The 27,654-nt window shown below is 33.1% G+C and overlaps 1 protein-coding gene and 3 long non-coding RNA genes across 5 annotated transcripts; 2 read left to right on the forward strand and 2 right to left on the reverse strand.

The window, feature by feature from the left end:
* Nucleotides 1–37: 37 nt before the first annotated feature.
* Nucleotides 38–2,096, forward strand: LOC117236172. Its single transcript, XR_004493800.1, has 3 exons — nt 38–496; nt 558–900; nt 1,537–2,096. It is a non-coding gene; the product is annotated as an uncharacterized LOC117236172 (long non-coding RNA).
* On the forward strand, nt 2,097–4,362 carry LOC117236173. The gene is made up of 3 exons (XR_004493801.1): nt 2,097–3,323; nt 3,533–3,802; nt 4,104–4,362. It is a non-coding gene; the product is annotated as an uncharacterized LOC117236173 (long non-coding RNA).
* A 2,472-nt stretch (nt 4,363–6,834) lies between these two features.
* Nucleotides 6,835–8,276, reverse strand: LOC117236180. Its single transcript, XR_004493804.1, has 3 exons — nt 7,610–8,276; nt 7,049–7,270; nt 6,835–6,953 (listed from the first exon to the last, which is right to left on the reverse strand). It is a non-coding gene; the product is annotated as an uncharacterized LOC117236180 (long non-coding RNA).
* Nucleotides 8,277–13,147: 4,871 nt separating this feature from the next.
* LOC117236126 lies at nt 13,148–27,511 on the reverse strand. 2 transcript variants are annotated; one of them, XM_033498816.1, is made up of 4 exons: nt 27,299–27,511; nt 26,232–26,466; nt 17,175–17,338; nt 13,148–16,964 (listed from the first exon to the last, which is right to left on the reverse strand). In XM_033498816.1, exons 3-4 carry the CDS (start codon nt 17,315–17,317, stop codon nt 14,450–14,452), a joined length of 2,658 nt encoding a protein of 885 aa, XP_033354707.1. In that variant the 5' UTR covers nt 17,318–17,338; nt 26,232–26,466; nt 27,299–27,511; the 3' UTR covers nt 13,148–14,449. The 2 variants fall into 2 exon arrangements, with proteins under 2 accessions (XP_033354707.1, XP_033354706.1); XM_033498815.1 differs by having other exon boundaries at nt 27,290–27,508.
* Between the last annotated feature and the right edge of the window lie 143 nt (nt 27,512–27,654).

Genomic DNA, 27,654 nt, shown 5'->3' on the forward strand with positions numbered 1-27,654 from the left:
TAGGCTTTCAATTTTTAAAGTTTGGTAAACTTCAACATTTATCAAAATTTGAAAATTTCAAATATAAATATAGGTATAATGAATGTAAATATAGTTCAAGTATGGATAGATACGATATTCATGAAGTCTAACTTCAATAATGTTTGAAATGGAAAGATTATGTCCATCTAAAAATAATTAAGTTACACAGATTAAGGTACCTGTTACAATTATTATAAAAAAAATTAATTATTAAATAGCTGATAGCACAGATAACAAAAGAATCTGTTTAGAATTCCAATAAGACAAAATAGTCTTCGAAATAAGATCTTTAATTAGAGATAAAGTACTCGCGTGTAATACAAAGCTCGTTCTAAGCTAAATAGCGAAACGTAATTAGAAAAAAATTATGCTTGTGGTAATGGTACATTAGAATTGCTATTTCATTACAATAAGGAACCTTGAGCCATGATGGTTAAGTATTGAAACTAGAACGATTGTTTCTTTTTTTTCTTTGGTAAGACTAACTCCAATAATCTTATAATCTTGTTAGTTAATTAGCATTTTCTTATTTACAGCATGTATAGAGAAACAAATTACGTAAACTTACGTAAAGATAACAGGATATGAAGTGTAACAGGATTATCTTATCGAATGAAAATATAAATTTGTTCAGCGAAGAAATGATAAAGCTATAATCGTGAAAGCGTATGAAGACGGGAAAGAGATACAATAAAACGCGATTTTCTGAGATGATGTTGGGAAAAAAGCACGCAAGATCGTGCGACCACAATATTACCACACTGTGGAGATTACATTCGAGCAGGGAGACACCAGATCTTCATCGATGTCGTTGCGAAATCTCTAATCGAAGGAAGTCATCATAGACTTGAACCGTGCCGGAAGCCTTGGAACTCGAAAGTCTATGAAATTTCATCAATATAATTTTTTACATATTAACAATATTTAGTTTTTTACGAAACTCTTCTAACTTTCTTCATATAAGTTTTAATATTCCTTTTTCACCTACATGACGTTCTTTATGTATTTATAAATATGCATCATACAATTTTTATATGTTTTTAAGTCTTTTTGATAGATATTTTAATTTATCTTAAAACTTGTTTGTTATATCCTTTGGTATAGATATTCCTAACTTCATACATTCCATTTATTGGGTTAGCAATTAAGTGATTACGGATTTTATCATTAGGTGGTATTGACGGTTTGTCAATACTATGATATATTTTTTCTGAAATTTGGAATTCTGAAATCTTGTATATATTTTTAGAAATTCACCTAAACGAATTCCTAATTATTTATTTAAGAATTCATTTGAAAATTAAAAAAAATTGTTTAAATGCCAATGTCTTCTTTGATGCTACAAAATTTCTCTTTGTAAAATTTTCTATCATCAATATACACCATTAAAAAGAAATTTCCGCTCTGTAAGAATTATACATAACGTTATCAATTTAAGCTCTTAGAAATACTACAAAATACGGTCGCACGAAGTGTCCACCTAGTACCAGTAACCTTGGATTAAATCTATTTTAGGTGGACAACGAAAACTCCTGTGTGCAACTTAAACCTTATCGTCACATAGCCAATCACCTCCTCCTCGTGATATCTTAATTCCACGGAATTGAGATTCGAGTCAAATGCAACAAAGATGACCATCTCAGATTAAAATTTATGCGCGTCTGACTTCTCGCGGACCAGCAGAAGAAAATTCATTGACCTTATTACTGGAATGGTGGTCATTTGCATGCAAGTAAAGGCATGAATAAAATTACTGATATTTGTCATATACGAAAATATTATATGCTAATCATTCATTGGATTATTTATAACAATTATTAACAACGCGTTCAGTATCGCGTGTTTCTCATGTAATTCAAACTTTTTATTCAAGCTTTTGTTTTCAATGCGTATAACGTAAGTGGTGATGTGAATTACATACGCATATATGCATAGTAAACGCGATATACTAAACACGACATGCATAGTAAAGCAAACTCAGCCTGTAAACATCAAAACTACATGTCAACAACTAAGCCATAGATCATATACTAGAAAAATTAAAATCAAAGGTACATGAAAAAATGCAAATATTTATGCAAATATTTTTCAAAAAATTGCTCAAACCTCCAAAAATGCACTGTTGTGAATATATAAGTTAAACAAAAATTATGAATCGGTTATTTCTCATTGTCATAGTTCTAATGTCAATATTTTAATTGTATATTCTTGCATCTTAATCTTCTTTTTCGAAATGCATAAAGATCTGAAATTTACAGAACTCTATTTATAGCTTACACGCAAATTATCGAAATGGTATCTAGCGATTTATAAAAACATTTGAATAATCATACGCGTTAGCGTATAATTTGTAATCTTGACTGAGGTTTCGAGTCCTTACCTTCTTAGTTTCTATCGATTCGCTCAGATACTCGGGAACATGTAACTGTTGACGATTAATTTGTTTTACAACAGTATGTCGTGAAAGCCAGTAAAACAACTTACTTGAATCCCCCAGAAGCCAGTATCGTTGGAACAATTTCGCGAATTGTCTTGTCGGAAGTGGAGCAGCACGTTTAACGATTAATTTTCATCAAAACGTTACGTGGATCTTAATGGCGACCGTTTATGGTCATTATATCAAAACGATCTAACCATGATTGATACCAGCACCAGCGATGGCAGCTGTATCTGATTTGGACGTTCTTCTAATAAGACCCGACAAAATCATCCTCTTGGACCCGGATAAACAGGCCACGTTGGATATTCTCGCATTAATATCAATTTCTTCGATGCCACGATATTCAGAGAAGATAGCCAAAGTCGTCTTATTGATTCTTGTTCCTCTAGCGTTGACATTTCTTGCTGGAGATCAATCCGATTACGCCAATAGTTGGAACAGCTTCTTCTTCACGAGATGTCCTTATGAATCGGCTCTTATGGTTGGTAGATAGTTTGACGTCTGTAAATGAACGGATAATGAATGAAGAAAGCTTGTTAAAAAAGATTTAACAAATGGAACAAATTTTTTATTATAGTTTTTCACAACAATTAATGAAGTATTTAATAGGTATAAATAGCTTGTTTGAAAGGTAATAGTATTGTCAGTACAGTGTATATTTCTTGCAAGTTATCTCTATCACTTTCTTTAATTAAATAAATTTTCTGCATACCAGGTTGGTAACGCTAATTTTCTGCGTACCAGTTGAGCTCTTGGGAACAGAAGTAGAACCCAAGGAAGATAGTAGGAAGGAAGACAGAAAAAGAAAACAGAAAGGAATTAGGTCATTCCTGTTCCAATCCTGAAATCAGCAAGTATAAAGGTACACTTTACACTTTGTGCTTCTCACTTACTCTGCCTTCTCCAGTCTTCTTTTTTCTTGAAGTTTATTTCATTCTATTATTAATTAGTCACTCTATTTATAATTTAAATTAAATTACTTCTTCTTTATGTTTTGTCTTTGAACCTTTATCTTTGAATGTAATTCGTTAATTGCATATAACTATTTACTTCTTCATATATGTTTTTTAGATTGAAAAATGGTTATGAAGAGTAACGTAAACGATATTCCTTCAGCGAAACAGGATCCACTATTTTCATTTCTAAAAACTATTACCACTCGATTGTTTATCGATAAAAAAATCGCTGACGCCCTTGGGTTGATTTGGATGTTTCGCACGATGCTCACGTATTTCATATTTCCCTGCCTATTTTTTGCAAACGTGACGATTTTAATTAACGCTGAGACACTAATGAAGCTTAAATGACCCGTCAACTAATTGCCGATATTTATTATCTTCGGTAATAATATGTACAATTATCTGCAACATGTAGCTTTGAGTATACAGATTTTTAATAAATTTTAATTTTTCATAAAAGAAAACGAACACATTTTATAAAAAATTGTTTAAGTAATATTTATTGGAAATATTTAATTAAATGATAGTCAAAAATGCTATGATTCAAAAACGTCGCTGAGCAACAATCATATAGAATGTCGATAATGAAAAAATATCTGTTGATCCTGATACTGTTGCAGATGGTACATTGATGCTTAATTGATTATGCGAATCTATTTCACTTCTTCATCTTCATTTGACAGCAGGCAGGAAGCCAGAGATTCAAACCTTTCTCTCGAGCCTGCGACGAGTGGTCGATTTCACTGGTTTCCCTTCTGTCTCACGCGTTTGTTCATGTTCTTCGCGTTATGAAGCATCAGTGATCTACCACGATGACCAGAAATAAAATTATCGATAAGAAAACAAAGATGTCTTTCACCGTACTGTTTAAACAAGATGGATATAATAAAACAAAATATCTTCTTACGTTCAAAATCGTTGTATGACCTTCGTTTTATTGATATTATATTTTGTTTTCACGATATTATATTTTATATCTCATTTTTTATATGTCCGTATTTATAATTGTCATAAGATAATCGTTATTAATATTATGAAATAAAATTTTATGCAAGCATTATCTTTCATCTAATAGTAAAATTTTCAAAGATATATCTCTTTTTCTAATATGTTAACCTTTTGTATTAAAAAATATTACTATAAAATATACTTATGTATAATTACTTTTAATTACTATCTTATAATTCTCTCATACATAAACTTACAATTACAGAAATATTTTTCCTAAATTATATTTCCAGCTTTTATCTCATAACACGTAACTTCACAGTATCAAATAAAATACTTTACAAAAATGTTTACTCAAACAATCATATATTTGCAAAGAAATATTCAAGTGCACAGAGTTAATATTCTGTCCTCTACTAGAACATCCTCTCTTTTGTGATTTGACTGTGTTTACCATAAAATTTCTAGTCACAGCTGACGATGCAACAATAACCAACGCTGATCTACGTGTACTGCACCAGTGATACCGTTTGATCAGCAGAATTATCTTTTTTCTTCCTTTTCCTTCGTTCCACGACGATGACCGTGGACTGGTCGGTCGCTTCGAAACCTACGCTATGCTCGACACTTTATTTGATTTCCAAGAATTTTTGTGGACACGAACTTTCACAACGGGAAGCCTGCAAGGAGGATGGATTTATTCATTTACACCCATTCGATGGGGGAATCACGGACGAACCGGCTGTACTACCACAGCGCAACATGTCAAAACGATTTTTCATCGTCTAGGTCCGGTGCAGACGACCGTTATGCAGACATCATTGCGATCTCATAGTGGTGACGTCGTACGATTTCGTTTGTTTATATTTTTAACTAATTAATTTATATACATTGCTATATATATAATATATATACGAGATTTTAGAAACGTAGCTATTCAATTTTGTAGCATTGCTTCAGATACAAAACACGAAAAACAAATACAAAAAACTCTCAATTTGATTGAAATTAAAAGTAGAGGTCAAACTAGAAAGTAAACTCTACCTTCGTTGAATCAGAATTATGATTCATATTCATACATGAATGTATGATACCGATATAAAAAACGTACCGTACTAACCATATAAAGCAAGGAAATATTTACTCATTAATTTAATTTTTTTTAAATTGGTATAAGGACTTTATCCATCCATATGCTCGTCGTTATAAGTAGTTACAATTAATACAACCATCCTATTCTATTCTGTCCAATTCTACTGCAAACTGTCTATGTATTTATGACATCTAAACTGATCAGTTGGAGCAATAAAAATGAAGAATATAAGAACAGCCAACAAGCGGCGTTGACATCGGTTCAATTTCCACTGTTAAACTAATCCTTCGTTTGTTGAGACTCTACAACAAAAATAACAAATCGTCTTCATTGGATATAAGGAAAAAAATATTCTCAAGTAGAAAAACTAGTTAGTTTATTAATTACATAACTTCTCACTACAAAGAAATCTTTACTTATGTAATTGAGACTTAACTACTACAAATTAATTCTACTCGAATCTATGTTAATTCTCGTAAATGTATTTATACATGATGTAATGTATAGTGGAGAATAACATACTGATGCATTAAATACAAGAAATCTCTGAGTGAACGAGCCATTATTACCTTCAAGATATTGACAATACTGATAACAAGCTTATGACTCATTTTTTCTATAACTCCAACTAACAACTGTTTATGAGAATTGTTCTAGTGTCTAATTCAAAATATCGCTGTAATAAATGAATATATTCAAATTCGGTTTTGCGGCATAAAACAAGACTCGTGATATTCTTCGGGGATTACATATTCTCTGTGCTCCATACAGTGTCTGGATCTCTTCTATGAGATTCTATTAATAACGCCGGTTTTGCGGATTAAATTGCGATCATAGATACAGAGGAAAAGTGAATATGTATTCTTGCGCGTATCAACGGAGCATTCATTGACCCTGTTTGAAACATCGAGCCAGACCTAATTTCTGCTCCTCGGATAATTAAGTGAAGATGAAATTTAATTTGTCCGTCTCATTTGATCTGTTGACTAATTCATCATTTTGCTGGCATGGGGTACTGATATTTAATGCAGTAGTCATTTTCTACCATTCCTAGAAATTCTAACGTTACATAACTCAAAAGCTTCGTAATTCCTTCTTTGTTACGTAGGTTCTGTGGACAATCGAGTTGATAGTATGGTTGTCCCATTAACGTGACTTTTGGAAGATATCTTATCTTGCATGTTATCTTTTAAGTGACATTATTTTCTTCCTGCATTTTTTCCCTGCATTGTATTATTCTTAGTATTATCTTCTATACAGATTCTTTAATCTATGTATTATGTTCTACATATATTTATAAGCAAATTTATATGTAACACCTTGCAAATAATTATAGTTATATATGTGATATATATAGTTAAAGTATAGTTTCTCTTCTTTTTCTTTTTTTTTTAGAAGAAAAGTTTTTCTTTCAATTCTTCTGCATTATTTAATTATTAATTTTACCTCGTGTGTGCTTTCTCCTTTTTAGATAAAGTTTATGTATTTGTCTCTGTAAATTATTGCAGTATTATATACATTTACAAAGTTGTCACTTTTTCTCTTTAGAAGAATTTTGTATATATATATATATGTGTACTCACGTACTTTGTCCAACGCCGACCTTCGTCTGACATCCGAGACCTCTTTTTGTCCTCACGGCGTATATGGAATCCACATGGAGATGTTGTGTATACACTCCTTAAAAGGGCCTTTTTCCATAAAAGACGACGATGCAACCCGGTCTTAAAATAATTACATCCTTTGATAGTTTTTGTACTTTGCTGATGCATTAACAAACTGAATTAAATACTGCAGGAAAGAATATTTCTGCAATAGCAATGATTCTAATTTCATTATAAAGTCATATACTCACAATAAAATATAAACTTTAAGAATAATCCAAAGTAGACAAATATACATTAAAATTCTACGTATTCTTAAATAATTTCTCAATAAAAATGACCAAATACGCATTTATACAGACAATTCATCTATCTATTTTCGAATAATTTCTTAATAAAAACTACTTTAAAATATCAAACAATATCAAACAAATAGTAAAAATTATAAAGTACATGAAACAAAAATACCAATCACACATACATGTATTAAATTAACTTAGTCCTTAAAAAGTTCATCCATTAATTTAATAGAGGATTTTTTCACCTTAACAATCCAAACAAAAAATACGCAAAATTTGCGTCATTGCATGATTCGTCTTATTCTCGGCATTCGCTTTGCAAGCATAACTGTATCCAGCGCGACAAGGAGAGTAGATTCGTCGACGAACGAGTCATTGGTTTACTCGAGCGAAACGTATGCATAATCTCGAAAGAGTCGTGCAAACGATGATTCGTCACACAATAGTGTTGCAACGAGAAATTGAACGAATTCTTTCGGCGAAGCGAGCTGGCGTGAAAGGTAAAATACAAATCGATTTCCCGTTTATATGGTGCAAACACGTTCTTGCGTAACGTGCACGACAATAGTCCCAATGCAAATAGCAATCGCAGTGATTTTGATAAATCATGTTGATTCGACCGAAACCAGCGCTCTTTTGCTTGTTTGATGTTTAATCGATCCATATTTTCGTAATTAATCGTAGATTGTGTTTGATCACATGGCCTTAATAACATACGATTGTGTTTCCTTCACTAATAATCTCAAGCAGTATAATTTGTGGAAATATTCTTGGGCATGATCGCATCTGTGTTTCTGTCTGATCAGACTGTTTTATAAAGATCCGAAAGTAGCTGCGAAAGTAGGACAATTCTGTAAGAATAATAATCATTGTATTATAAATTCTCAATTTTTTGTATGAGAATTAGTGTAAGACTTACAATAAAAAAATGTTCAAAATTTTCAAAAATGAAGCCTGCAACGCAGTTTCGTCAATCTTGAGTTTTGTCTTATTTTGAGCCACAGAATCTCCCCATGACCCCATTTTTATTGTAAATTAGGGAACACCTGATATATGACTTCTATTAATTTTGTAATAAATTAGAATTGACATTATAACAGAAGTTAATTTTCTACTAATATATTATAATAACACACCTAATTAAATCTGATTAATTTACTCTGATGTATAAATTACAGAATAACATAACATAATTTAAGGAAATATATGTCCTAGAGGAACTATATCAGAAAAAAAGCAAAAGGTCAAAATCTCTTTTTAATAATGACGTTCGTTCGAGCAGAGCAACAGATTTACTTACCCTCGTACGAAAGGAAATAAACACATTAAAAAAGCTAAAAAGTTTCCGTCTCGGTATTAAAAGCCTGTTTTTAGGCGGCAGAACGGATTCATCCGTCACGGCTGTGAGACTTCCGTTCTTTGTTTGCAGTCTCTATTTCAGCATCTTCAAGCAGTCACAAAGAACGACTTTAGTTATCGAACACAGCGGGCCAAGCATTCATCACGAAATTACATTTGCTTTTTCTCCTTCGATAACGAGTATCACGCTGCGCAGAATAAAACAAAAACGCCATCTGGTTAACTCTTTCGTAGACGGTGAGAATTATTTTTCCCACTAATTAAAATGTATGAGTAATATGAAAATGCATAATCCATTTTTCTGGTGAACGTAGAAAATAAAAGATTTGATTAAAATTGAAATTAAACTGAAGTTTGACATAAATGTTACTTTACTGCATCACTCCCATTTACGTTTAATGAACATATACCTAGTAGGAACATATTTATTAGTAAATTCAATAATTACTAAATAAATAATTATGTACTAACTAAAATTACTAACTAAATTACATTGAAAATTTTAATATAAATTTGTCCCTATTTATATGTTTGCTACTGTATACATATTTGTATTTAAAATTCTACTTTTTCATAAGAATTTAAATAATACTGACGAAAGGGTTAATACAAGAGTTAACAAATGAATAAATCTGGTTATAAGTAAATAAATGTAGTACTTCAGATGCACGTTTCTCGTCACTAAGGGGCTCTACCATCATTATAATAAATCAAAGTTTACATTCTATTGTGAGACACTCGGTCGATTTCTAACAGTACAAGTTAATCCGTGATAGTGACAACAATGATACATCAATTCAAAGGTGGGATGATGTTAGTGTAGTCGTTGTAATTCACGTGTGGAACAATACGAATTCGGAAACGTTAAATTTAGGCTTCCTGTAGACACAGCAAATCGAACAAGGTTAATGGTTCACTTCCTCTATCGATCATGTAATTATAATGGTAATCATAGTGAATTAGGACGTTCGGCAATGTAGATTGATATTGCTGGATCATCCAGTATCGGAGAAACAAGAAAAGATTCTTTGGTGGGTCATTGAAGAATGAGGTTAATTCGTCGATTTCTTCGCGGTCTTGTATATATATCATACATAAGTATGTGTATGTGAACCCTATTATTAAGATGATCGTTTGTCTAAGTTGCTAAGGACTTTATTTAAATCTAATATCTATCTTTCCCTCTTGAAAGCTGAATAAATCTTATATGCTCAGTCACGTAAATAGCAATACACATCTGTATGTTAACTGGACAATCTAGAAATAGAGAAGATAAGTGTAAGATTAGGAACATCAAGATTAAAAAATACATCTTTAATACATGTTTGAGAAAAGACTGGAATTTTCAGTAAATTCCAAATAAAATACCATGGTTAAGGATTACAACTATTTTCACCAATATTTAAAATGCATTAATATTAATAATATATGTAAATGAGTATAACAAATAGTGAAATAAAATAAACTGAAATTAATAATCATTCATAGTAATCTATAAGGTAATTGAAATATTTACACATTAAAAGTCGTATCCTGTGTAATGATAATATGTAAAACAGTATATCAAATAATGAAATAAACTTAATCAGAATTAATAATCATTAGATAAACGAACTTATAAAAAGTAATTTGAATGTTTACACACATCTTTTTACTAATAAAAAGAGACAAAAATCGCATCCAATGTAACAATGACAACTAAATATTTTACGCGCGATTGAGTCAGCAAATGATATTCTCGGTAACGTTGCTCGACTATCCTGGAGCACATTACATAAATATATCATTTAACAATGTGCATAAATTCATACCGGCAGAGGCAAATGAAACAGAAATTTCTTCTTTACCGTGAAACGCACCCCATAAACCATCATTAACGGTTCAATAAATGCCTCGATAAATGGCGAAGGTTGAAGCCAGACTCTGTTGCATTCCTCTTTGAATACGCTCATAAATATCCAGTTCATTCTCTGCGTGGCTTGAAATTATGCGCATAAGCGTCACTTAGATATTTTTAAAACATACATTGAGATATTCGCAATAAAAATTTAATTTGAACAAATTCCAATAGAGTTTAAAACAAAAGTTTCTGGCAAAAGCAACAACACAGTTTAAACGAAAGAATGAGTAAGTTCTTTCAAATGGATTGAATGTTAATGTATTTTGAAATTTGTTTCTGCATTATAGTAGGTACTTCAGACATATCTGGCCTATACGTATGGCCTGTATGTATTTTACCTATTGCAAAAGTATGTCGATATCATAAATTTCTTAATAGTTATAATAAATCTCACTTGTTTCTATTAGTAGCTAATTATAAAAGAAAATAAATTACAAATATGCTATAATAAAGTTACAATATTTATACTTGCAAACCTATCATTATTGGTAAAGGTTTAAAAATGTATTTCGAAATTTTTTGCCTGATGCCTTTGTGACCTTTACAAGCGACTGATATAACACCGCAATGCCACACCATAAAATCGTGATCGTGATTGACATCGAATCGTCGCATCATCGTTATGTAAATCTAAGTACTTTAGATCGTACACACCTCTTGCAGGACAAGCCAATAGCGCGCACGTGATAAAAATCCTGAAGCATGCTTAATTCCGACTAACTCGACCGATAAACGTTATTGAAAGAAGTATTATTCACGGAAATAATCTTGGCAATGTTGATCAATGGTTGATCAATGGTTCAACATACTATGACAATACATAACAAATACGTATACTTTGACAAACCTCCTCATCGATAATGTATGGAAAGGTAATGTGAAAAATCTCTATGAACTCTTGAAATAAAAAATTTGTATTAATTGTCACGATTAGCCTGTGGATGTTTATGCTAGTTCGTATTTTTATGAATACAACTAAGGAAATGAAAACTAAATACATATGTACATATATATATAGATATGTATTTCAACTTCTACTGTGCATATTCTCTGTACTTTTATTATATGTATTTTACGTATTGTTGGATATTTAAATTTCCCAAAAATACATTAACATCCATAGTCTAGTTATAATGCTACACTACTGTAGCAGGTATATATGTGAAAAAACATTTCAAAGTTAAAATCGATTAGTAAAATAAACTATATTATTTTTATTCTAGAAATTTATTTTTAGAAGGAAAAAAGGAATGAATTTAGAAACCAAATATATTTACCACCATCGTCTAATGTAACTATTGGAGAAATAAAATAGAAGAGATTGATCAAGAAAAGAAGCTTAGTCAATAATAGTTGTTATCAAACATTATGCGACTCGTTAGTGACATTGTCACGTTTTCTGAGTGCACGAATAACTTTGTGTCCTACGCATGCATAGCATACATTGCAGGTGAACCTTCTAGAGCTGAACGCACGCAAACACGTTTGTATGTACTTTAAGTTACGAGCCTAGACGGAGAGAAGTCACAGAAATAGCTTGTGATTCAATATTTAGGCAGCACTGATCTGCCACAGCACATTTAGCACAAATAATCACATGGGATCCTATCCAGTCCTTCCAATTAAAAATCGATAATCTGATGCTTGATAAGAGCAGTTCGACACCATTTACTCGTTATACCACATTTATTTTCACTAACGACAAGATTGTGAAAGTGTTTGCATAGAATGGATAGAAACCCAATTGCACTAGTTGTGTGAAAGATGAATGATAACAAAATTACTCAATTAAATAATAGATTTTACATTTTTAAGGTGAACCTTTACAAAGCTACTATTAATGCATTCGTAAAGTATACCATGAAATATAATATATATAATTAAATCATGTTAAATATGGTAGGATGAAATTAATAACGATTATTTCAAATAGCGAGTATTGCGAGAATATAAAGAAAATATAGTAATAGCGAGAGTATGTAAAAAAAGGTTATAGATATTACAGATGATTACGACGTTATTCGCGTGAAGGTTAAGCACTATAGGCTCATAGGAGTCATGTGAAATAAATTCAAAGTTGTAGAAGAAACTGAGAATTAATATGGGTCCTCAAATTAGATCAGCAAGTTTGAGGTTTCTAAAATTTCAAAGCTAGCGTCAAGAAACTGCAAATTAAAGATTCGCAGCGTCGAAGTGCTCTTTTCAAATAAATCTGGATGACGCCTACGAGTTTGGATTAACTTACTGCCGATTTGCGACCCGTAGTTTCAAGTTAGTATAACTCTGAATTGATTTCAAATTTTTTCTGATAATTTCATATCTAAATTTCACCATTTTAGAGCGAGTTTACATGGTTTGTACGACTTTGTAATCTACAATCACGAAATGCTACTAACTCTTAAACAAGGTGGTCCATATATTTGAATTGATTTGGTGCTTCTTAAGATCCTACAAATTTGTTCGCTTATACTTCTCAAATAAAAGGAAAGTTAAAGGAGATTGATATAAAATTGACTCCGTTATGTCGCTGTAAATATAAATTTATTGAAGTCTTAAAGTGCTTACGTCGAACAAAAACATAGAGCAAACTGAACAATTTAAGTACACCTATATCTTGTCAATAAATTCGCCGTATAAATATTATTTTACATCTATGTGAATTGCGATGAATTTATTTATGATGTATTAATGTACGTTTATGTATAATCTATATACAAATTGATTTAACGCAGTATACACATGTAAATATACATACACAATTGGTTGTAGAAAATATGATGTTTCTTAATGAATGTTTTTATTCGAAGACAATTTTTATATCTATTTTTACGCAAGCCCTATTGATACTCGAATTTTGTACTTTTTTTTTGTATTTTTATATAATGCGCTTATTTTAATATCATCGAGAAGTTCGTGATAACGATGAAAATTCTGTTTACTCTATACATGCATGAATGTCTTTTATTGTACTCTTTATTGCGCTTTGTTTAGGGAAACCTATAATAATCAGATAAACGAAAATATGTATACTGGGCGATAACATTACGTGCTAAGAAAAATGTTAGGGCATAATCTGATAATTTTAAAATCAATGATAGCTTACATTATATTTACATTCCTTAAGTCTTAATGGATATGGGAATACAACGTCTGTCTCTTCGAAATGTTACGAGATGATCTTATTCCGACTTTCATATAAGAAAGAAACTAAACAGTCAATAAGTTACAAATTAACTTAAACCGTAATAACAAAAAGGAAAGAATATCTTCTCGTAAAACAATCGAGAATGAAAATTGCCTATGCTATTGCTAATTACTGAGGTTTTGTAGATTACAAATCTTCGCATCATTCTGTTCGATCAGAATTAAACTATATTTTCGCTAAAGATTAATATTCTTTAGAATCATGTCAATGACATAAAGAACGACCACTGAGGTGAGATAAGAAATAAGAATGATTCAAATTTATGTTCTTAAAACGATGCAGTCTTTCATACATAAAAATTTCAGAACGAATGAAAAAAGGTCGCAGGTGACTGAAAAATATCTTCAACTCTTTCTAAATGAATATCATACACCATCCACGAAGAACTGTCGTCTTTTCGAAGCATGTTCTCCCCTCTGATCGTTTTTGACGTATCTTTATTGTTCCCATAAAAATCTAATAACTGACAAATATAATCAGTTCATCTGTCGCTCATCTTTTATACTGTTTATCTTTTCATTTCTTCAAGCTCAATTTATGATCAATCTCTCCTGGATTCCTTTTGATTTTTCCGGAGACTCTGGACATAACCCAGATTCGATAATATTCGATAAGACCTGTTCACGCTAGCTTCATGTATATCGTACGATCTCTCATCTTGCAATGTTTCAACTCTCTTAGAGCTCTTTGTGCTTCACTAGGTGACGCGAATGCTACCCTAGCATCGCCTGTAGGCATACCTCTCTCATTATATCGACGTATGACATTCTCTCTTTTTACATCAAAGTCACCAAAGAACTCAATAATCTCGTTAATATCAGCTTTAAAAGGAACATTCTCCAAGGATAATACACAGCCAGGTTTGCCAAAGCCCTCAACATAATCCATGGAGCCTAGATGTCGGCCTAACATGTGTCTAGGTATACCCATTAAGCCAGGGGGGCATCTAGGTCCAAATCCAGAGTTACCAAAACGGGGTAGATGATTCATAGGTCCAGAGAACCGTGGTCGTTGCTCTTGTAATGGTGGAAAGTGTTGCTGTTGCGTCTCCATGATCTGTGGATCCACCATTCCTAAGGTTTCTAACATCTTAGCTCGCGGAACCAGCTCTATGGTTGGTACGTTTTTCCCGAAAGGCAAACCATTCTTTGCAGTGGCTCTGAGAGCTTCGTCTGCTGTATCGAATTCACAGAAACATTCACCGGCAGGTTTCCCATTTTGATTGAGTAACATGTGTATTCTATGGGGTACGATACCGATGTCAGAGAAGAAGTCTAGAATGTCACGGTCAATTGTCTGGAACGGGAGACCTCGCATGATAATACAATCCGAGCTGGCGGTTTGGTTCATACTGTTCTGCTCATGGTCGCGCTTCGCTTGAGCAAACTTATCCTCGGTGATCGCGGTCGCGGTTACGGCTTTATTGCCAATTTTCAAGGACGTGTTCACCGACGCCTTCGCGTCCTCTATTCTGGCGAATTGCACGTAAGCCATACATTGAACACTTCCGGACTCCTTGGTACTAGTGATGAACAAGTCATTGATTTTCCAGTCGTGGAACAATTTGGCTATATCCATCTCCTTAGTGAAGGACGGTAGGTCGGTTAATAAAATACAAGTAGAGGATCTAACATCTTCTATTCCATCTTCTCCACGGTCTCTTTCTTTTTCAGGGGAGTAAGAGTCTACCGCTTTATCGAAGATGCTTTCATCAAGATGTAATACCTCCACTTCTGATCCTCTGACGAATCTAGTCGTGCCTAGAGCAAGCTCTTTACCCTCAGCCTTGCTGAACTTAACATAAGCGATGCCAACGCGGTTCCCGTGGTTATCATTGATCAACTTCAATCCGTCTTTCCTGATATAAATACCCTGAAAGGCATGACGAACATCATTGTACGTGGCACTTAATGGCATGTTACGAACCTCCACACAGTGTCCACCTCCACTGCTCTTATTTTCATTGGAGAACCTGGAGCTGTTTGTCGAGCTACGGTTTCCTTGTCTGTCATTGTCAAAATTAAATTGAGAATTGTTTGACTGAAAAGCATGTGGATTTCGGCGTCCTTCCAATTCTTGTACCTTGCTGAGGAAAGGATTGTTTGGTCTAATTCCTGGCCTGTAGTTCAGAGAACCATTTGAACCATACATATCAGTTCCAAACTGACCTGATCTGCCAGGGAACCTAATTGAATCCATTCGGCCTTGATCATTTTGGTTCCAAGGCTCTTTAGATCTACTCAATGCACTTACTCCTGTACTTAAGCTAGGTAGGCTTGATCCACCTACATTCTGAGACAATGGACCCATACCTACAGTGTGACTAAGACTTTGCATATGTGACTGCATCAAACTTCCAACACCGTTTATTCCATTTATAGGAAATTGGCCTTGCTGAAGCATCGATGGTTGTCCGATTACAGAATTACCAAATGTCATAGAGCGTTGTTCTCCATCTTGTGATAGTGCTGCCACTCCTGCACCCAAGATTCCAGGCGCCAACATGGCTGCCTGTATCTGTGTTTGCGGTGGAACCTCCCAAATACCATTTTCCAATGGTTTCTTCGCACCAGCCACGGGCTTATCTTTATGAAATTGTCCTACACAAACTACATCATTGTTATCATCATCATTGGCATCCTTCCGACGCTCTCCGGTGGAATTACGCTTAGTATCTCTGTCCCTAGATCGCGTACGATCTCTAGATCTGGATCTATCACGACGACGACGCCTATCTCTTCTGTCTCTTTCTCTATCTCGCGATCTGCTTCTGTCACGACGTCTACGATCCCGTCCTCTATCTCTGTCTCGTCTGTCTCTATCCCTATCACGATCACGGGATCGAGATCTGTCCCTAGATCGCGACCTGTCTCGCCTGTCCTTGCGATCCTTGCTGGATTCGCTATCATTGTCCTTTTCTTTTTCTCTTCGTTCGCCAGGAGACCCTGGCTTCTGAACAACCTGTGCGACAGCGACTGGTGCTGTTTGCATGAAAGACTGCAGACTCAGTGTCTGTTGTCGTGCTGCCTCGATCACTTTTTGCATCTCTGTCCGCGAGCTCAGCAGCAGCTTTATCTTCATCTCCTTGATCTTGCCGCCATCATGCATCATCGCCTGTCGAGCATCTTCGTCGGTGCTGCAAATTACATCGCATTTAATTTATATGAAGCGAATGTATTTTGAAGAAGATATTTTTGAATTTGTATAAACGAGAAATATCCTGTTATCATTTTTTAAAAATAATTTTAAATAGTAAATGGTTCTTTTTGTTATGTCTAGTTAATTTAACGCGCCTGTTATCTTTTTGTCTGAATAGATTAATATTAATAGACATTTGTTTCTTTACCTGAAAGCAATAAAAGCGTCTCCCAGCTCACCACCAACGATGTGCACCCCTCCTTCCGGTATGCTCAAGCCTCTGAAGAATTGGCGAATATCCAGAGCGTTTGCGGACCATGCCAAGTTTTGTAGTCTAATTATGACACTCATTTTTGAATATTTTTCGGGAATCTGTAACCAAATCGAAAAACCGAAATTAAAATTAAATGAAACTCATAGACAGGTCATTGAAATTAGAAGGAATATTTTGTTCCTCATATTTTTTTATTGTCATTGCCTTTATGTACATGTAGAAATTTATATTCATTTGTTGGTACAATATTTGTGGTATTAGCTTCGAGGTATAATACTGTATTTCTACGTTTATAATAGTTCTTAATTATTCAATTTCATTGTATCGATGTTGACGATGATGAATTAAGAATTTATCGATACGAAAATTTGGAAATATTAATTCTTTAATTTTTAATTGTCCCTTCTCCTGCTTTTTATTAATATTTAGAAATGCCAAATTTATCCGTATGGAAATTTATACCACAGTGAAAATACCATATGAAACGTAATATTAATAATTTAAGATCTAAAAATCTCATAATTCCATACAAATACGGGAAAATTAATTCTCCTTCACCGTTAATATTATTTTATTAATGTTTACATTGGGAATTAAAAATTTATCGATTTTAGAGAGACAGCGCAAGTAAAGTACGAAGCAATTCCAAATCTAGAAAATTTTGGTGATTCGATTTAGATACGAGACATTAATCACCAAACTCGAGAAACTAACAATGTCGGTTCCCCATTCGATTAAGGCGCGCGGAGATGGCCAATTTTATTTCCAAGAATTCCAGGAGACATAACAGGCATGGGAAACGCGATTTGCTCGAGGTATGAGGAGACAGCATCATCAATCTCGTAAGCTTTCAAGCAGCACACGAGCCTCGACGGTTACATCGATCGTATCTATTCCATCTTATTGTTCAACCACCAAAGAATCCTAAGTATTTACGTTTCAACCTTGTTCTCGATTATACCAATCTGGCGAAACAAATTCGATTCCTAACGAGTTTCAATTGTTCCTGGCGGAATTAGGGAAATAATTAGGAAACTTAATTAATCATCCACTCTTTAAGAACTTTTAAAGAACTCTTAGAACTCTTAGGTTTAAGAACTCTTCGTTCCTGTGATAGTAAGTTTTGCAACGAAAACCATTTTGGGATACGGATCAATTATAGACTGATAATAAATATTAATTTTAATTGTTATACTTTTTCATTTTTATCGTAGCTGCTTACCAACGTGTCTGAATTTTATGGCGCCAAATAACTGATTTATACTAAATGCCAATTTTGTTTCTTCAGGCATGTTAAATTCCGATCGACGATTATTTTTTCGCTCATAGGTAAACAAAATTTCAGTCACACAAGAATCATCATACATATGTATACTTGGTAGCATCGAAATGGCAATTGCCATTAACTTAAATGTACATTAAAGTTTACATATGTATTTGAAGAAGTCCTGAGCAATTCTTCTGGTGGCAATATGTTTAAAAAGTGATATATGTGCAGTCTAACAAGCAGCTTCCAGAAACGTGTTTAATTGCAATCTGTTAATTAGCGAATTCGTGACATTTTAAGTACCAATTTGCAAATGGTCTTTGTGACTTTTATGACTATATGATACGTAAGGCTCTGTGTGCGACTACGTCAATGAGTATGTTTTAATTGCCTGATTTACGATCTCGGTATTCGAGTTCCATCAACTGCACACTCTCCACGTAGGTTTTATCGCACCTCTTATTTTTAGGGCTTACGTGTCTCGAAGTCGCGTGTTCGCCGTCCCAGTTTCAAGTAATTCATTCCGGAAACCGAGAGTCTTCTAACACCGACACGAAGTTGTAATTGCACACGACCTCGATCGTAAGATTATTCCAGGTACAGTAACCTCCACGATACGTTACGACCTTACGAAATCGTAAAATTGGCCAGGCATCGAAATTTACACATCCGAGGAGTCGAATAAGAGAACTGAAACCCAGTCAGAAAGCCGGAAAAAAATAAGAAACGAGAGCTTCTATCAGCACGAATACATGCCCTGAATCGATTCCTATTGAAGATGTAACTTTATATTTATTTATATGTATGAGTCTGTATGTTATTGGATATTAATCAGAGTGGTTACTCGGTGTTTGAACACTGCTGATCACTGCTGATTTTCATTATGCAGAGAAGAGACATACGCTGAAGTCATAGAACAGTTAGAAGGCAAAGCAATTATGTCAGAACAAAGAAATTGACTCTGGTCCTGAATCCTCGACCACAGCTGCATGAAGAAATGTTTAACTTTCTATAAAGAATAAAATAAAATCCATATGAAAATTACAAATCTTGTTTTCTAATTTGTTAAAGTAACAATGAATGTCTTTAGGTCTTCTATTGGTAAATGAAATAGCTGAATACCAGTGGTTTACACTGACAAACGTACTCTTTCGCTGTATCATGAAAGCTACTGTATGTATCGCGTATGGGTTTTAAAAGGTTTCGTAAATCTGGCAGGCTTTCGAATATTTCAGATTTAATGATTGTTGAATTGTATTATCGTAGCGTGGTGTAATAGCTTCCACGATATAACCAAGTTGCAAAATTGATTAAACATCGGAATTTACATGTACCACTGTCAAAATAAGTAGATTGATAAGAACCTGAGAAGATACGAGATAGAATGCTATTACGTATAGGTGTAATATAAGGTACTTCATGTATATTAAATGTATTTTAAAAAGCAAAGAATAATTTACATACGGAACTTAAGATAGATATAAGATTTAGAAGTTATATGATAAAGAAGAAATTATAGAGTTTAAGACAAAATCTGTATAAAGCGTGTACCATCTTCAAAATATCTTTTCCTTTTCAGTTAACAAATTAAGAAGTACATGAGTACTATTGTAATGCATTGTTATCGAGCTATCACGACTAATGCAGTACAAGTCCTGAGGGTCTTTCTCCACGAATCGATTAAAAGCATGAATAATAACCGGCCAACGAGTCTGTGTCGAATGAATAAAACATTCTGAAATATCAATTCTGACCTTTCTAGATTCTCGCTGCCCTACAACGTGTAAGGGACAGTTTTATAACGTCGTTGCCGTTCGAAGACGATCAGGCCTGCTTAAAACCTGTCATTTTCCATAAAAAATAATCGGAAAATTGTTCTCAGTATCTTATCAATTTCATATCATCGCTTTGAGAGATTTTATTCTATACTTCAACTAGCAAAGATATCGTTAGTGTGATGTTTTCACTTTTTATGTAACTGGATTAAAAAGAATATTCATTATTTTATCTAACCTGTTTTCTCTCTCTTTTAATGAATTTAAAAAAAGATGGTTATTCTTTAATTTCCAGCGTTGCAAAGCAGCGATAATTATTTAGTGAAATAAGAAAGAATAAATAGCATGGAATAAGTGTATACATATAGAGAATAAATTACATGTTCATTATTTTTATAAAAGATAACGATGTAATGGAAAATAATTCATGATATCCTAATTGTTAGATTTCGAAAGTCTTCCTGCTTTCCCTACTCTCCAATTGAATTACAGTCTAAACTAATTCCATGGCTCGATATAAGTACAAACTACTTCGTGAAATTACGATTAGTAAAATAATTAAATTATTTTTCAGTTAATAATCCAACGAAAAAGGAAAAGAGATGAATATTAGTCTATTTTTCGAAGATTATACAAAAAGACGGAACTGCCAAAGACAGAGAATAAATTCAAACAGCGTCTTTTTTCGCGCAATGATTACGTCGATCACCGATGAAGTAACAGAATTATTTCTATTTTCTACCGTGCGCTTTTTTCACCAGCCGGTCGTTGTTTATGAAGCAATATAACCCCGGACGTTCCGTAGGAGAATAGAGCAAATTCCACACACGTGTACCACAAGCATTTGTTGTTTTAACAGACTCCACGTCCACTGACTTTCCCATGATTCATGTAACGATCATAAATCCGTAAACATTGACCGATAAATAAACGATCGTCGATTCGTATACTATTGCAAATATTACGTAGTCATTGAAAAAGATCCAATTATTTTAGTATTACTGCTATTACAGCAAGCGTGGAAATAGTTAATCAGCTTGAATGTGAATAAGTTAATTAAAATAGAGATAATGGAATATCAGATATGCATAGAAATATTTACAAAGAAATATTAATTAGAGATCTTATTTGCAAGCATAAATGAAATGAAATAGAATTTGTAGAATAATATATAAGAATCCATTAAGAAATCAAGAGTAGGCTCGTTCATCTGTAATAAAGCTCACATGAGATATGACGTTTCTTATTATTCGCCTCTTCTTAAGTGATTATAGTCTGCACGACCTGAAAGTAGCAATCCTGAAGTTTGGCCTCTCATATTTACCAAACGTAAATCACCCTTCTCCCACGATGAAACAATTATTATCGTTATTAGGTGACCACTATTTACCATGTGTTTAAATATAAATCGAGACTTGTAAACAACCGTTTAACATTTCCGCTATTATTGAAATGTTATTTCCCTTTTTAACAAGCAGTGCTCTTTTTTATCGAGAAGCTTTGCTATCACGAATTATTTAGGTAAATCAGTAGTCAAGTAGCGAGGAGTAACAACAAATCTGCGATAAAATGTTCTTCTTTTAAGCATGAAGACACAACAGTAACGAAACAAAAACTCAACGATTGCCATCAGCAATATTATTAAAACAATTGAAAGGACGTAAGGCGTGTGTCAGTGGGAGTGAAAAATGTTAAAAAACGAATTGGCAGATAATAAGTAACTACGAGACCATGATTTTTCTGTTAGGGAAGGAAAAAGAAAAGAAAAGAAAAAAAAAAGAAAAGAAAAAAGAAGAGGGGAATGCTTAACTATGAATATTTAACATAAATTTATAATCGAACTATAAACAAAGATTATCGATTTTATTACTTATAATGTCGAAGTCACCTCAAATTCAACGCAGCCTTCCGTTTCAGAAATCCACCAGACAGCGTTCTAAAAATAGAGAACAAGAATCCTCGGTAGATTCAAACTTTGATAATGCAGCGTGAATACCTTCTAAACGCAATCCTTAAGACTACATCGGTATCGCATTTCACGTTTATACTCACGATTAGTTTAAAATATAAGTTTTAAAAAGGTATGTTGTAAAATTCAGTAAGTTTATGATATTATAAAATAACGTTCTAATGATGGGATACAAGGTTCCTAGGAGAGTGTTAGGAGAGAGAATTATCTATGGAGACCTATACACTGCGTCGACTTCATTTTTAAGATATTTCACTTGCATAAGGACAAAGATACCTAGAATTCCAGAGCGCCAGTTGCGAGTAGGAAAGTCTAGCGAATCCTTGAAACTGCGTTATCAAGTCAGCAGTCTGCAGATGAAATTCCACGTAAATCGGGTTCTTAACTCCGCAGCAGATTTTGTCACAATTAACTCGTTCTCTCAAACCATCTACCTCGAGTGCCTTAAATTTAATCACGTTTTCAGTTACATTAGATTTAATGGAACTTAATTGTACTTGCTTATTATAAGGTAATTTTGAATTCATACCAATACAAGCAATGCAATTTTCTATGACAATTCTTGATCCCAGAGATAAAGAATTCCGATTTTGTCATATTAGAAAGTTAATATTCTGACACTCGAGCATCCATCAGGATCAAACCTAAACAACAATCGATATATCGTAGTTCGAGTAAGATCGTTGCCTGTCGTGAAACTTCGTCGTCGACATAGATCAATGGAAAAATTAATGCACAACGATGAGGGTAAATCGGCAAGTATCCACCTCAGGTTCCATCCAAACAGCGGTGACGCGTCCATGATGTCGTGAGAGAAAGGAAATCCATAAGGAATCACGAACGCGCATTTCAAACGTTTCTTTCTCCGTTTTTAGTTTCTTTTTGTCTTTTTCGTGAAACTGCGATACGTCGAGCTTCCGTCAGGACCAGGGACCAGATCCTTCGAGCACATATTGGAGATTCGATAACCGTTCAGAAAACTTTTTAACACCTTAAGCTTTTCAAATTTTAAACACAATTTCAGATAAAATGTTCAAGCATTCGCTGAAAAATGTACGATGAGTTTGTTGCGTTTGATGTATGTACTTCACTTCTGGTGAATCATCGCGTGGCAAATTTAAACGCAGACACATATTGTTAATATTAACGAAAAAATGAATAACGCAATAGTGGTCTACTCAAAGTTAAATTGAATGAAATGAGTTCAGCTATCGTTAAACAAGTACATGTGAATTTTGTACTCTGTTAAGGGTAGCTCCCTTGAAGGGGCCATTATCATTTAAAAGCCTGTTTCTAGATACGTCCCTGAACGTAAATCTATGTACAAGATGTAAGTACTTCGACCATATCAGATTTAATATTATAAAAAATAAAGTTTAAAATTTGATATTTTTCTTGTCCAAGTTACACTTCCGTGTTGAACCGCAAGTTCATCTTCGCTTTTAAACTATAAATATAAATTGTAATAAATTCGCTTTATCTAAATTTTCATCTTTTTTTTCATAGTAAGATTTACGGAAACAGTAGAAGGGAATAGGAGAGGTCGATGTATCGGTACAAAATCGCCGTAATTCAAGACTGGCTGCATGTTCAAGGACGAGGTCGTAAAGATACGGTATAAATAAGAAAAAGGGATCCAACGAAACAAACGGGACTCGATTCCATTCGTCAGGCTTTTATGCGATCAACCTGAACTGTAGCTGTATCAACTTACAAGCATTCACAGCGACCAAAACGTCGCACACACGTGTTTCTCTCTCTTTGTCGCCATCACTATAACGATTACTCTCTCTCTCTCGGTCGTTTACCTCTCTGCATTTTCTGTATTATAAGAAAAATCTTATAAAATCGAAATATAGAAATCGATTTTTATATGAAAGATTCGAAACTTCTCTTATACTTATCTTTTTTAACTTAAAAATATGTTCACTGAAAATTTAAGTACTCGTCTAAATTTTAAGTTTATTATATTCTAGATCAATTACACTTATGTATTTGTGAAACAAAAGAAGTTTCGAATCCTATGAAAAATTCCAAAGTTTCGATCCGCTCAATAAACGAGGTTAAGAAAGCATTAGCATGACTATTATAAGTATATATCGACAAGTATAAAAGACCCAGCGATGCAATCAGTAGCGAAACACTCTCGTGTTGTATACACGATCTGATTATACGTCGTCAGTAATACGGTGTACTGTAGTGTAGACAGAATAAATAATTGATTGCCATCGTCCATGTTTATATTCGATCCGTGCGTTTCTTCTCGTCGCTCAGCACCAGAATTAACACTTCTTGCGACGTAGTGAAACGATCATGATAGTGATAGTTAATTAATACAATTGCTTCTTGATTTGTTATATAAAGAACTCTCACCATAAATAATAAGTTTGGCGAGTACCAGAACGTTGTTTTGAGTTCTCAAGTAGTTATGTAGGTATGTTTTACGCGTTTGACGTTTAGAAATGAGTAATCAGATTGGTTCTTTTTTTATAAAAGACTGTTTTATAATTGTTTTACGATTAACGTAATGTTTAATTTATTACAAATTCGTAGAAACTAATATCGTAATTATGCTTCTAGAACTTAGCGACGCCACGGTGCCGAGTAGAAATTTACGTCATTATTGATGCGCTTCTCGTTCAATGGATACGTGCCTTAAACCAACGGAAACAAACTGCACTTCGTAAACCGGTGCAATGCGTAAAGTATGCGACAGGAAGGACAGAGTGTTAGGAAAATTCTTTTTTGTAGAGTAATTCGATGACCACCGTGTCCACGTAGAACATGCAACGGAAATGCACTTCAATGAGAAGGCGATGACTCCCAGCTTTCAAAGACCTTGCAAGAGATATGCACTTCACAGCAAAGAATCAGGGGAAGAGGCGGATGCAGCAGATATCCCACTCCGGCTTTTTTTGCGCTCCGCTTAGCTTATTATATTCAGTGGAATATACTATGTAAAAGTCACGATCTATATCTAAATGCCCTTTTCACGCGATTTCCATTTTGTCTTAACTGGATTTGAACGTTTCCTGCTACTCATTTTGCAGCAATAATAAATAACAAAACTTAGCTTATATGGTAAAAATAAATAACTATTAAATCTCTTAATTATTTCCTACATTTTCAGAATTTTTGTTGTAAGTAATAATAGTTGTGTGAATATAAAATATGCACTTTAATTTGAACTTTGCAAAATATAGATATTTTATTTATGCATAAATTTGTACGAATAAACTTACCTACCTTTCATGTATAATTAATTAATCAAATAATCATACTTGCTACATTTTTAAGTTTTTCAAGGTATTTAAGTGCATATAATGAAACAAAGATTTATCAAAAAAAAAAAAAATGTATATGTTTTAGATGGCAAATATAAACTTTGAATTCAATTTTATGCAACACGAGCAGAATCCACGATTATAATTATCTATATTAATTTTTAACAGAAAGATATACATTTATATAAGAAACAGTATTTATAAAAGATAATCATCTTTTTAAATCTCTTTACTGAATTTATTCATGTACTTAATTCGGTACCATTCAAATTCATGATATGTATATCTCGAGAAAAGTTATCAGTTTTTAAATTTTATTAAGGTAAGTTTATAATATCAGGGTGCATGTGGTGATCAATACTTTTAAAAAAATGAAGAACATATAAAAAAGGCAATCATGCAAATATGTAAAATGTTCTCCATTTCTATGTAATAGTTTGCTTTTGGTCACTTTATTGTTCCCAATGTTACTATTTTATTAATTACTTACCATTTCTCATTAGATAGCATGAACGTATAATGAAAAGAAAATATATTTTCTTTGTGAATTATAAATGCAAAATGGTGCTTAACTCTCAACAACCATCTTGGAATGTTCCAAGATAACGAAGAACTAAATGAGCCTGTAGTAAAATCACAACACTTCCCTCCACAATTATGAGCTAGATTTTATTACATTACTGTATGAAGCATTACCTTCTCTTTAGATACTTGAGAAATCTCTTCCTTCTTCACCCTCAGTTAAAATGTACGATGAAAGATAAGAAGTCGATGAAAACAAAGATGACCGTGCAGCAAACAGTCCATCAGCGAAGGATAATAAAATGGAGAAGCGGGAAAGGAGTCAATTGCACCATGTCATTGTACTAAAGTCCATGATGATGTTGATACCTGATCCTGTCACCTAACACACACTCAGTTGCCTAAGATCCTGCAACATACATCATTTTTTCCATACTGTACCTATAAACCTCTTATAACAAACAGTAACTGTAACTATAAAATAAATATTAAATTTTAATTTTATTTAATCTTCAACAATATTATTTTAACCATTACGTCTAATGTGTTGTTTCTTAACTTTGAAGTTCCTAATTGTTCTCTTATATTTATTTATTAATTTTTGCAGGAAATCATATCATGTTTGTCTTACTAGAGTTCAATATTACATAATTTTTAATATAATAATATAATACAATATCTACATATATATATAAAGGGAGAAAAATAAATGTTTAAATTTATTTTCCTTTATCGTAAGTTAAAAATACTAACCTTAGCGAATCAAACTGTACAAAATTAATACGGTAGTAATACTAGAAGATATTTTATCTCATATATTTTAAACGTATTTACTATATTTATTATATGTTTGATTTTATTAAATAAATAATATTTAATGAAATTTTTGAACGTATCTAAATCGTATGAACAATTCCACAAGTTAATTTAGCGTTGCTTGTTGCACTCGATATAACAAAGCGATAATAAGCTTCCGTTTCTTGTACTTTCCGAAACACGATAAAAACAATCTAAAGCAAAAAAAAGTTCTTAACGATAATATAATAGGTAAAAATTACAAAAAAGTGCATAAAATTAAATAAATACATGCACGATGAGCTTTGAAAGCAACGCAGAACTTCAAAGATAAGAAGGAGAATTTTTTCACATTGTTAGTTACCCATCCGCCATTTTCACAACTTGGAAATGTTGATCGAAATATTTTGAGAAGCACACCAGGATATTTGACTCACCGAACTTACTGTATAGAAACGGCAAATTTCATAAGGAGAATGCTGATTATAGACGCCGTAAACAAATTCAAACACAACAAAGGAATTTTCTTCTCCATTCGACGCCGAACTTTCCTATCTACAGCCAATTCTGTAATGACCGTCCTTCTCCGTGCGATCGCTCGTGAAAGCCCCGTAGATATGTTGTACTCAGTAGTACTAACATTTCATAACTAAATTTGAACTTCGGTATATTTCAATGTCATACCTTTTCTTTTTATATTTTTACAGTAGAAAAAATTCCACAATTATAAATAAATTATCTAGTTTAGATAAATTAAAAAGTTTAATAATTATAGTCTTATTTTGATATTCACTTAATGAAA

Source organism: Bombus vosnesenskii, unplaced genomic scaffold, assembly GCF_011952255.1.
Source record: "Bombus vosnesenskii isolate JDL3184/JDL3185 unplaced genomic scaffold, Bvos_JDL3184-5_v1.1 scf7180000013340, whole genome shotgun sequence".
NCBI classification, from domain to species: Eukaryota; Metazoa; Arthropoda; class Insecta; order Hymenoptera; family Apidae; genus Bombus; species Bombus vosnesenskii.

What these genes read in the sequence shown, in the direction of transcription:
- LOC117236126 (XM_033498816.1), bottom strand. Translation starts at nt 17,317, where the DNA reads ATGAGTGTCATAATTAGACTACAAAACTTGGCATGGTCCGCAAACGCT. An exon ending in GACGCTTTTATTGCTTTCAG is followed by an intron (nt 16,965 to 17,174) that starts GTAAAGAAACAA and finishes TGTAATTTGCAG; the next exon opens with CACCGACGAAGATGCTCGAC.